This window comes from Gopherus evgoodei, chromosome 2, assembly GCF_007399415.2.
Source record: "Gopherus evgoodei ecotype Sinaloan lineage chromosome 2, rGopEvg1_v1.p, whole genome shotgun sequence".
Lineage (NCBI taxonomy): Eukaryota > Metazoa > Chordata > Testudines > Testudinidae > Gopherus > Gopherus evgoodei.
Genome location: NC_044323.1, coordinates 255,998,544 through 256,011,354, shown reverse-complemented (window position 1 = coordinate 256,011,354; position 12,811 = coordinate 255,998,544). Strand labels below are relative to the sequence as shown.

Here is a 12,811-nt window from a genome sequence, read left to right as displayed (position 1 = left end):
GCCTCTACTGCTGATTTCAAGACCTGAGAATTGGAGGGGAAAAAACTGTCATGGCTGCATGTCATAACAGGGACCCTATTTTCAAGAAATTCCTGTACCTCTCAGTAAAAAAGAAACGACCGCTAAATGTAAACTGCAAAACAAAAAAATGCAAGTCCTGGTTGTGAGAATGAATGTCATTATGACAAATGCACTCAAAGGCAATGATTCTGAAGATGATATGGACATGTCTGAACAATCTGGATCAACTGGTTAGTACATTTATTTTTGCACCATTCTTATGAACTGCCTACCATCTTACTATGCTAATAAATAACTTAGATTGTCATAAATTTGTGTTTTGGATGCAGTTCTTATGAATTTCAAAATGTTTATGTTCAAAATGTAATTGCCCCCACAACAAGCTAACATAACATGAGTCAATTACATTATTACTGTTACTGTTGGATTTCTGAAATGATTTGTCATGGCTCAATATAATCAAACATCTTAGATTACTTCATGTTTAAAAGTAACGCTTTATTAGGTATTTATGAATTTTAACATTTTTTAAAATGTTTTTTCCCTCCTCCAGCTGTTTGGTATGTTGCTCAAGATAAACATTTAAATAAATTTAGATAATTCTTATTAGTTATTTTCCCTATAAAACTGAACTTAGAATATATTATATAATTTAAACAGTGTTACAAACAGCTGCAGTAAGGAGGAATCTTTCATTTATAATCTTTTTGAAAACAGTGCAATATGCAATACTCCAGGAGAGAGAGAATTACTTTTTTTACTATTTTGTTTTATGGTAAACTATAGACACAGGAGGTTATGAATGTCCATCTCCTGCAATGTCTACAACTACAGTGTCATCTGCTGGTATCACCAGCAGTGCTGCAACTAAACATGTCAGACAGTGACTTTACTTTTTTTTTTTTTTTTTTTAAATAAAGACTACTTTCTTCATCGTCCAGTAAGACCATTGATGAGTTTGTCATCAGGACGAGCAAATTTCAGCAAGACTCCATAAATCAGAAGATTGCCCAGGTCACTTATGCAACAAACTCTCTCTTCTGTCCCATTCAGAACAAACATTTAATTGACATGGTTCAAACATTACAACCAGGTTACACTCCACTGGACAGAGCATGGGAAGGAAACTGAAGAGTGTAAAAAAACATTGATGGAAAATTCATTACTCTGAATCTTGATGGGTAGAACAATATACACAATGATCCAGCAATATGTGCTTGTGTGACAGACAATGGGACTTACAGAAACAATTGATACATTGGGAAATACTGATACCGCAAAATACTTAAAGTAGCTGCAGGTAATAGAACAAAATTCAAGTGTGGACCCTGCTCACAGACAAGCTGCAAATGTAGCAAAGATGAGAAGAAATCCAGATGATGAAAATGAAGGCAACCTGAAAACTTATAACATATGGATTCAATGCTCATTTGACTAAAATACAACTCCAAGAATAAAGGAAAAAGTTGAAATTGCAAAATACTTCTGTAACAACCACTTTGCTTCAGTTTCACTGAAGCGAGAAGAAGGATCCAAACTAATTCTACCCAAGATATGCACTTGAATTCAGTGGTTGACTGTTCTGAGCCATTTATTAAGAACTGGTCTATTCTGATGATAATTTTCAAAGAGAATCATGACAAAATAGATGGAACTATAACAGCCAAATTTCAGAGTAGCAGCAGTGTTAGTCTGTATCCGCAAAAAGAACAGGAGTACTTGTGGCACCTTAGAGACTAACAAATTTATTTGAGCATAAGCTTTCGTGGGCTACAGCCTACTTCATCGGATGCATATAGTGGAAAATACAGTAGGAATATATATATATATATATATATATATATATATATATATATATATATATATATATATATATATATATATATAAACACACACACAGAGAACATGAAACAATGGGTGTTACCCAAACATACTATAAGAAGAGTGATCAGTTAAGGTGAGCTATTATCAGCAGGAGAGAAAGAACTGTTTGCAGTGATAATGCGGAAAACTATTTCCCCATGCTTATTGTGTAAAGGCGTTATTTAGTTGTAAATCAACGTTTTCATCGTTATATTAACCAGTAATAATACACCTCTCAGAAAGTAACAGAAGTACAAATGGGAAAATCGATTAAAATAATCAAGGCTTTTCACTTTGGGATTTAAATCATGATTTAAAATCATCCTGATTTACTTCAAGGCACTCTACTAGATTCTCTCCTTATATTTCCCCAAAATGATTTGACTGTATTACTCTAATAAAAACAGCCATTTAGTGGCATAGAATTACTTGGAACTGCAGTTTAGGCTCGGTATTTTTTTGTGAGGGAGGGAAGGAGAAAAATGAGCAGCGAGAAAGAAGTGTTTGTTTCGTTGCTTAAAAAAATGTTATCTTTACTTCCAAATACAAACACCTATGATATTCTTTAGAATTCAGGCTTTCATCTAACATTGGAACATTTCTTGTTATTCAAATGCAGAATTAACTAATACTACAAGAATTTCCAATAACTTATTTACCCACTCAAGCTATAAAACCATTAAAGTTGGGAAATAAATCAGAACCAAATATTTGGTTTTTTTTTAATCAAATTGTTTCCTACATTCAACAACTTCTCAGTAATAGTTACAGTTAACCGTTTATGCTGTTTACAGAATACATCTTCTACTAGTACACAATGAATCCCCAAAAGTATCATGAGAACAGTTTTAGCCTAATCACTTTGTTGTTTATCACAGAAAGATTTTAAAAATTCCCTGTAGGAGCAAGTACACTTATTAGAGCTAGAACCAAAACCAATGTGACAATCATTTTCAAATCAGGAAATCACTGCATGGCAATTTACTTGACATATTATAATTTAAACCAGCAGATGTAACTTGTATTTTCAATTATATAAAGTTGTGAGCAAAAGAGCCAAGATAAAGTCAGTTTTGGTCATAAGCCTATTTTAAATCAGATATATAAAAGCTGTGTGGTGAACTGAGGGTATATTTGCTCAGTGGTTTATGGTACATGTTAAATCTGGAAGAAATGAGAAGGTAATCCTCAATGTGCAGGAAATGATAAATTTAAATGCAATCTGATGTTCTATTTAAACATGTATAGCAGAGCTCTAACAGAAGATATAAGTTTAGCCAACTAAGTCAATAACAGAATATGCATGGCATTAATTTTATAACAAAAGCTAAAAAAATTCTCCTTTATTTATTGCCAAAAATCAGACTTCAAGGTTCCATAATTGTCTTCAAAAATTAAGGACAACACCATCACCTAAAGGCCAGATCCTGGAGCCCTTAAGTCAACAACTCTCATTCAAGTAAAGGGAGTTTGCAAGTATAGGATTTGGCCTTAAAACAGCACTCCCTCAGCTGTTAGATGATACAATTATTGTAAGTTATTTGAAAGATTACAATGATCACCTTTTGAGCACCTACAGAGAGTAAACACAGCTGAATACTGATTTGGCCTTATTATCACGTACAGGAGCTGCTTTTCAGTATTTTAAATTCCTTTGTTTTAAAAGGAAGTGCAAACATTTAATTCCTGATGTAGGATCTTAGCATCTTTAAAGCTATCTTTCAAAAAAAAAATTTTTTTTTAATTAGCAGTTGGAAAACTTACTATTTTTGTAAAATAATTTAAATTGGATAAGAGCTCTTCAGGGCAGGAATCGTCTTTTATTCTCTTTTACATAATGGAACTGTTTGAGGCCTTCACATAATACAAATATGTAAAAATTAATCTTATCAGGAAGTTTACTATAGTTTCAAAGCCATAAATAACCTTCTCATTTTTCTTGTCTGCATCCAGTGGCTGCTTCGGATTTTCTCTTTGAACCGTCTGAATTATTTCATCCTCAGACACTTCAAGAACAGGCCGTCCGTTAGGCTGCATATGTAATCAAAAATTAAAATCAGATTAAATCGGAGAGGGCAGGTGAAGCAAATCACAGAATGTTAAGTTACATAATTACAAAGACAGTATGAGAGGTTTTCTTTGAAGCCCACTATAGTTCTATGCATTATGAGGAAAGAACCTAAATGCTAGCTTAATTACCTTTTAATGTAAAGCAATTTAGTTTTATATGAAGCATTTTCAAAAAACTTATTTTCAAAATTTCAGAAGACTGCTACTGTGGTTGTATATCCTGTATGAAGTTCAGAAACAAGTACATGAACAGTAAATATGCTAAGTGCATCTGGATAAAAATCAGACTAGTAGTTTCTACAGCGAGTCTGTTGAATAGCAACAATCTTGCATATTGTAAACAAGCAGATTAAGAATCACCACCAGTGAAGGAAAGCCATTATCTATTTATAGTAATATCTATACCAAACTGTAACCAATTATGTAATGGAATGTTACACAGCTTTACTATCTTTAATGTAAACAAACACGAAATAAAAGAGGAAGTATTGTATCAATCTTTATATCGAGGAGTATTAAATATAGAATTGCTCCTAGACAAAAAAAATATGCATCTATAAAACTTTCAGGAACTTTAGGTCTGCACAACTGTAGCTTGGATTCCAAATAAGTTTTGCTAAACATTACAATTTTTAAAAAAGTTCTTCCTGATGAGGTTTAGGATTGTGTATATAGATAGCAATTACTTTAATATACAGAAGTGAATGGGCATGTGCATTTGTTTTCTCACATGTATAAACACAGAAGTACACCTCTACCTCGATATAACGCTGTCCTTAGGAGCCAAAACAAATCTTACCGTGTTATAGGTGAAACCATATTACATTGAACTTGCTTTTGATTGACAGGAGTGCGCAGTCCCGTCCCCCCGGAGCACTGCTTTACCGCGTTATATCCAAATTTGGGTTATATCGGGTGGCGTTATATCGAGGTAGCGGTGTACATGCAGTGTCCATGTGAGCAACTGCACATGTACTCACAATTGGAGCAAAGTGTCCTCTGCAGTATCTCACTGTAATGCAATAATTGCATAAGTAACTGTTTAAGTACAGCAAACTACTTTCCAGTTAAATCTCTGGAGTGCCAGCCACAATTCTGTTTTGCCAAATGTATAGGAGGAGGTACGAAGGAGAGAGAAGAATGGAGAAGTTTTTCCCCTCAAAACAGGGACTATTTTTCAAAACATCAACTTTGTCAGATACCAAGTTCTTAAAACTACAAGTTGCAAATGTAGTGGGTTATCTATTTAAATTAAAAACAAACCACACATACACATGCACGGATATGCATGCTATTAACAATCTTTAACCGAGTGAAATTTTTTAGACATTATTCACTTAAAAAAAAGCAGTTTTGGTCAACCCCAAACCATTCTCAAAATGTGACTCAAATTCACCAAATAAATCACTTCAGCTAATGTTTCTGAAGGCGGGCCCCTCATGAGCCATTCACAAGATGGTAAGAGGAGAAGGAGGTGCACAGATAACTTTAGGCCTACTGGTTATGGCACTCACCTGGGATGTCAGAGACCTGGGTTTTAATTACCCTTTTTGTCACATTTATATGGAGAAGGGATTTGAATTTGGATTTTAAAAAGAAGTTTTTAAAATAATTTGAGATACACTTATCTCATAGAACTGGAAGGGACCCTGAAAGGTCATTGAGTCCAGTCCCCTGCCTTCACTGGCAGGACCAAGTACTGATTTTGCCCCAAATCCCTAAGTGGCCCCCTCAAGGACTGAACTCACAACCCTGGGTTTAGCAGGCCAATGCTCAAACCACTGAACTATCCCTCCCCCCATCTCTCCTTACAGGAGAGTGCCCTAGTAATCAGGCTATGGGATATTCTGGCATGGGTCTCTCAAGCTTTCCTGTTGAAGTTGTTCCACTGTGTATACATAATTAAATAGTCACTGGAAAAGGCTTGTGAACTTGGGTCTCCCACCTCCCAGGCAAGTACTCTAATCACTAGGCTATAGGAATCTCACTCTCTGGCCTGGTGACTATTCAAGTATTTTATGCAAAGTGGAACAGTTTCAACTTGAGAAGCAGAGAGACCTATACCAGAATAACTCATGGCCTAACGGTTAGCCCTTGCCTGCAAATTCAAATCTCATGTCCACATCAGACAGAGGGAAGAACTGAAACCCAGCTCACAAGTGATTTCCCTAACCATTGTGCTAAAGGTTATAAGGCAACCCCACTTCCTGCTTCCAGCCAGTTTAGGAATGTATTCTTTTATTTGCATTTAGGTGGAAACATTTTTTGGTTTTTTTGACCCAAATGCTGTCTTTGACTTGAAACTAGTTTTGTGTCTACTTTTTTGATGTGCTCAAATTTTTTTGATTTGGTTCAACCTGAACTAATTTTTTTAAATATTTTGGAACTGTCCGTGAACTGAAAAAAAATCTGTAATTTGCCATGCTCTACTTATATCTGGATTTTTTTTAAAAACCCACTACAAAATAAAGACCTCTGCACTTTTATTTAAAATATTTCTGCAATACCCCTCACCTCTTTTCCCCACTCTGACAGTCTTCAGTCAGACTGTTAGTTCCTAAGTGCTATATTTGCACTAAGTAGTAATAAAGGACATTCTTGCTGCCATTTAAACCTAGAGACTTATTACAATTATTAGCCTACATCAACCTCCTTCTCCCATCCATGGAGTACAGAGAGAAAAAAGGGGCATGAAGGTTAAAACAAACAAAAGGAAGTACTTCACACAACAGTCAACCTGTGGAACTGCTTGCCAGGGGACGCTGTGAAGGCCAAAAGTATAACCAAATTAAAAAAATAATGAGATAAGTTCATGGAGGACAGATCCATCAATGGCTGTTAGCCAAGATGGTCAGGAACGCAACTCCATGCTCTGGGTGTCCCTAAGCCTCTGACTGCCTGATGCTGTGACTGGACAACAGGTGATGGATCACTGATTGCCCAAGTCTTTTGATTCTCTTTGAAGCATCTGGCATTGGCCACTGTCAGAAGACAAGATACTGGGCTAGATGAACCATTGATCTAACCCAGTATGGCCATTCTTATGAAGATTTCATCTCCTGTCTATGTATCATTTAAGTTATGTTTCCATGATATGTTTAGTCTGTATGGCATCATATTTAAATTAATCTCCATGGGACAAGAGCTGCATCTTCATTTTTATTTGATAGTACCAAACATTCTTGACTGAGTTTGCATTTTCTTTTACAGGATACAATTTTAACTAAGAATTAAAAATCATGTTTAATATTAATCTCAAGCGCTAGAACTAAAGTTATTGCATTTAATTTCAGAACAGGTCAAATTGTATGTTAAATGGTATACTACTTTAATACTTGCTGACAGATTCAACAAGAAACATTTGTTAGATGGAAGAGCTGCTACTTATCAGCACCCAGTATATCTAGCTATTACACTGCCTTCATAACTATTCTAAGGCCAGGTCTGCATTACAAACTTACATTGATATAACTGCATCATTCGGGTTGTGAAAATCCACACTTCTGAACGATGTAGTTATACAGTCCTAACCACTGGTGTGAACGGCACTATGTTTGGGAGAGCTTCTCCCATTGACAAAACTACTGCCTCCTGTGGAGGTGGGTTAACCATGTCGATGGGAGTTCTCCCATCAGTATACCAGTATCTGCACTAAAGCGCTGCAGCTGCACGGTTGTAGCTTTTTAAGTGTAGACCTGCCTCCTCAGTGACTTGACTTAGCAGATACATACTCTTCAGATTTCATTTGTTATGCGTTGCCTATTTTGAAAGCCAAATATATAGAACTGCTGTCCATTGTAACTGATTTAATGCCCAAGGGTGAACACACACTTTCTGCACACACGACGTGGTAACAATTGTTGAGTGCATTTTTTGTGGGCCCTGAAGTGACTTGGGTGAAAAGTGCTATTCTGCCTTGCGGTGGCTTAAAGACTATGCTATCCTGCCTTCAGCCGACAGTTGAAAACAGAGAGGAAGAGGAACAATTTTAGAGAACTTCAGGATTTTAAAAAAATTATCTGAAAAAAGTGTTACTAGAAGTGTATAGCCTTAACTGCAAATGGAAAGGTGTAATTTTGGACTCAAAATTATCTTTAAAATAATAGTTGCAATTTTCCACATTTAAATACATTCTGAAAACTTTTTATTATTATTATTATTTTCTGTTATGAGATAGCTTACTAATAACTCAAACTCAGCCCTGTATCACAACAATTAAGTTTTCACATTGTGGAACCTTTTCCAAGTACTAAAACAATCAATTTGAGACAAGACTGGGAGTTGATCCAACCTTAGTTATGAAAGATTACTACATTTGATACTTTTTACTATTTAAATAAAGGATCAAAATCTGCTATGTTCCAGTATACTTACAAAGAACCCATGACACTTTCCATAGCATAAAACAGTGGTTCCCTATTATTGTTTTTAAACTAAAGGCAACGCATCAACTTGATGGTCTTATTTGAATCCCATTCAGGGTCCAAATTCAAGGGGGAAAGTGAGCAAAAACCAGAGATCAGCATTATCCTCCCCTCCTGAGGGAACACCAATCACTAGAAGCTCCAGCAGGGGGCGGGGCAGCCGCACCGCTCAGGGAACAGGAGTGCTCCAGGGCCCACTCTGGTCAGCCCAAGGCAGGGGGTTAAAGACTAATGCTTACCGGTTAACCGTTTAATATTTTACATTCTACCGTTAATATAATAAAACCACCCCAATGAGTGGCAGGAGAAGCTCTCCCACTGACACAGTGCCATGCAAACAAGTACTTATGCTGGCGAAACTTACGTCACTCAGAAGCATGTTTTTTTCATACCTCTTGAGCAACGCACGTTTTGCCAACATAGATGGCAGTGCAGGCATAGCCTTAGGCTTAGCTCTGCAGGAGACAGTTGCCACTGCTGTGGGACGAGCTTATTGTCCAATGTCTCCACTCTCCCCCCAGGCCTCCCCTCTGCACCAGGCCCATGACACACCTAGAACCTTCCCACAAGCGACTGTTTGGGAAACACTGGTTCAGAACATGCAGCATTGTTCCATATATTTGGCTACACAAATCCATCCACCCACCCAGAGTTGGTACACTGTCAAACCACAAGCCTATGGGATACTCTGGTGTCTCTATCAATTTATCCAGTTGAAACTGTTCTGCAAGGTATAAATAATTAACTTTACAAAGGGATAACAGTGAATAGTCATTATGAATGCCTATGAAGTGCCACTATGAACGACAATGAATAGTTATTGGGCTAAAGAGAGAGAACGACTATCATCTGGTAACCTAGGATGCGAGGGAGAGAAGGTGGAGTCCCTGCTCTAATGACTAACTATTTATACAAAGTGTAATAGCATCAAGAGGAGACAGAGAGACCCACACCAGTATATTCCACTGCCCAGTAGTTTGGGCACTCTTGAGATGGGGGAGACCTGTGTTCAAAATCAGACAGAGAGGGGGAATTCCATACCACAAGTGGGTGGCCTAAACACTGGGCACTGATGAAGGTGACACTACTACTTCCTCATGCTCCAGCTGATTTGTGACTCTAACCCTTTAAAATGAAACAAAAAATCCCTTTTGGGTTTCATCTGGCCTGATTTTTTTCTTCTTCAATTTTCTGCATTTGTTTTGGATTCGATTCAAACTGAAATAATTTTTTTTCAAAACTGTCTGTGAACTGAAAGGTCAGTTATTAGCCCAGCTTTGTTCAATGGATAAAAGGGTGTAAAATTGAAGGCTATGGGAAAGTGAGTAACACTCCCCTTGCACCAGCTAGAAAGCAGAGAGATGTTAGCAAAGAACCCCACCCAACCTTGTAGGAGCCAGGAAGCTCTGGGATTGGAGGTGAAAAAAATAAGTCTTAAGAGGAGATAAAGAGAATGCTTGTGCTCCCTACCAGCAGCAAGAGAAGGTGAGTGCTTTACAATTATTACTCATCTAGTAAGCCAGAAGAGGAGACGGAAGATGGAGCCCTCGCAAACAAGATCCAGGGACAGCACACCTTGGTAATAATCCCTATAGACTCCTCTTTCAAGCACCTGGAAGAGGCAGAGGTTGATTTCTCCACTGGACATGGACTCCAAACAGTGAGCTATCCCCATCTTTTGAATCCATCTATGGCTAGTAAGTTTGGCCCTTCATAAAGGTATGACTGAAGATTATTACGGTCACAATCAAATATATTCACTAAATAGTTTTGGCTATTTGACTAATTCTCTCACATTAATTTATATTAAAAACTTTAGATTGGATATTATTTGACTAGCATCCTGGAAAGTAGTACACAACTGTTTTATTCCCTTAAGTTGCAAAGGGTATAGCTGTAGTGGTGTTCTTTACCCTACATGTGGGTGACAAGTGCCAGGTAAATTTCTCCAGACCTGCATGCAGTAATACATGAAAGTTGTAGGTTACCTGCCACAGTGAAAGCTCAGTAATTAAATAGAATACTAATTATATAAATATTTTTAACAAAAGACATTGGTAGTTTTCATCTCATTCATCTCCACATAGTGTTGTATTTCATATTTTATCATAGTTAATTTTAAAAATGATACTACAGTTAACAATATTTAACCTTATTTAAAATTTGGCAACACTGGAATGATTAAACTATTGCAATAGATCCTGCTAATTTTTCATGAGAAATAGGGTTAACTGGAACAGCATAGTTAATGATGCATATCATTGTGTGTGTGCATATATATATTCAGTATGTGCATTTTCTTTAACAAGAGAATGTGTGTTCATGGGGAGTTAAAAATAGAAGACGACAATACACCTAGTAAAAACTCAAATACTTTGGTGGAAGGGTGTGTGTTTGAGTTAGTAAGTGGCTTCGTTCCTGTTTCTTGATGAAAAAGGCCTCAAATGTTTGTTACTTATTTTGGTTTTCTTTTTCTTAGATATATAAAGAATGTCAAGTCTATTCTTTCCTGATTGCTGGGGGACATCATGGAGGACCAGATGTGTGTGCCTTCACTGAATAAGCAGGATTTTGAATCTTTAACAAATATACCCTCTCTCTAAAATGGTAATTAACCAAAGTTTTAAATAGTCTGAATAAATACCCTCCCCTTCCAGTTTCCCAGCTTTCACTCTCTGGATTCTTAAAAAGGTAATAATTTCATTGGTTCTTGGTCACCACAGAGGTTTCCAGGAGCGAAGATCTTAATTTCTAATTTAAAAAAAAAAAAAAAAGAGGAACACCCACTTAGCCATTCTTCTTCCCAAAGCAAAGAACTAGAAAAAGGTATAAGCCCAGTTTCTTTCCACTTTTCAGATCATCAGTTAAACTCACACTTATTTAGATCTTATGCGAGGCAACCGAAAGACAAGGTTATAACAGGCCAAATGACATACACTCCACTGTCTTCCATCCTATTTTAGCAAAAACAGTATTAAAACTATTTAGCCAATGCAGAAAGCTACAGACCAATCTGTCTAGGACCCAAATCTCTGACAAGACAGAAAAGCTTTAGAAGGGTGTGCAGTAACTTGATGCATGGGATTAATTTGCTTACGAGGTGAAAGTACAGCAAAGCAAGCATCATCAAAAACAAGGTGGACAAGGTAATATCTTTTATTGGATTAACATCTATTGATGAGAGAAGCTTTCAAGCCCCAGAAAGCTCTTCTTCAGGTCTGGGAAAGATTTAAGATACAACTTAACTCACTTAAAACTGCCTTCATGAAACAAAGACACTCCACCAGAGAAGTAGATTGCTTCAAGGAACAGACCACCTCAATACCCCAAGACAACTTGCTTCAATACAGAAATAAAGCCTCTTCCAACCACATACCCCTAGTTGTCACCTACCACCTCAAAATGGAACCCATATGGTGCATCAAACTACTACAACCCAAACTTGATGGGGACTGCATCCTGAAAGAAATCTTTCCTGAACCCCCACTTCTGGCCTTCAGACTCCTTCCAACATCAGAAGCAAGCTACCCACAAACCAGGCCACACCAACTCAAAGCAGCACCAGACCTTTTCATAACAAGAGATGCAAAACCTGAAGACGTATCTCCACTGCTACAATGATCAATACACCTTTCAAGTTTCAATGGTAGCCATTTTAGTCTGTATCAGCAAAAAAACCAAGGAGTTTTGTGGCACCTTTCAAGATCCATTGATTCTACACATGCCTATCACAACATGTTGTATACCTCCATCCAGTGCAATAAATGCCCCAATAACTACATGGGTGAATCCAAATAATCACTATGCTCTCAAATGAACTTGCACAGGAAAATGATGATAGATAAAAACCACCTGTAGGTGAACACTTTTCACAAACTATATGTTTGGCTCATCAATCCTCATTCTCAAAGGAAATCTGCACAATACTTTCACAAGACAAGCCTGGGAATTTAAATTCCCAACTCTGCCAGACACTAAAAATCATGGATTGAACAGACACACTGGATTAATGGTTTATTACAACAATTGGTAACACACTAACCTCATCTTTTTGTCCTATGACTAAGATGTTAACTGGCCACTCTATGTTGAATGGTCCCTTAGAATATGAGCTACCTATTTATACCAAACAATCTGTTTACCTTGCATTTACCTGTGAAACTGAGTACCTTTCCCAGATCTGAAGAACTATGTGTGAAAACTTGTCTTTCTCACCAACAGAAGCTGGTCCAATAAAAGACATTACTTCACCCTCTTTGTCACTCTAATATCCTGGGATGGACATGGCAACAGCTATGCTGCAAAATCAAAAACAGAAAGCTGCCTGCACATTGTGATATTTAAAGACTGAAAAAAATGCAACGGAATTCTCAAGTGGTATCTTAAGAAACAGCATTACTTACTTGAGATTATCCTTAGTGCACTTCACATAC

General features: G+C 37.0%; 1 protein-coding gene across 2 annotated transcripts in view; it reads right to left on the bottom strand.

Annotated features, from left to right (window-relative positions):
* MTDH (metadherin) overlaps positions 1-12,811 on the bottom strand; it is a 53,903-nt gene that overhangs the window by 39,648 nt on the left and 1,444 nt on the right. For both annotated transcript variants that reach the window (XM_030553532.1, XM_030553531.1), the window contains exon 2: positions 3,811-3,915. In XM_030553532.1, coding sequence (XP_030409392.1) covers positions 3,811-3,915 — 105 coding nt within the window. The remainder of the gene's footprint in view (positions 1-3,810; positions 3,916-12,811) is intronic.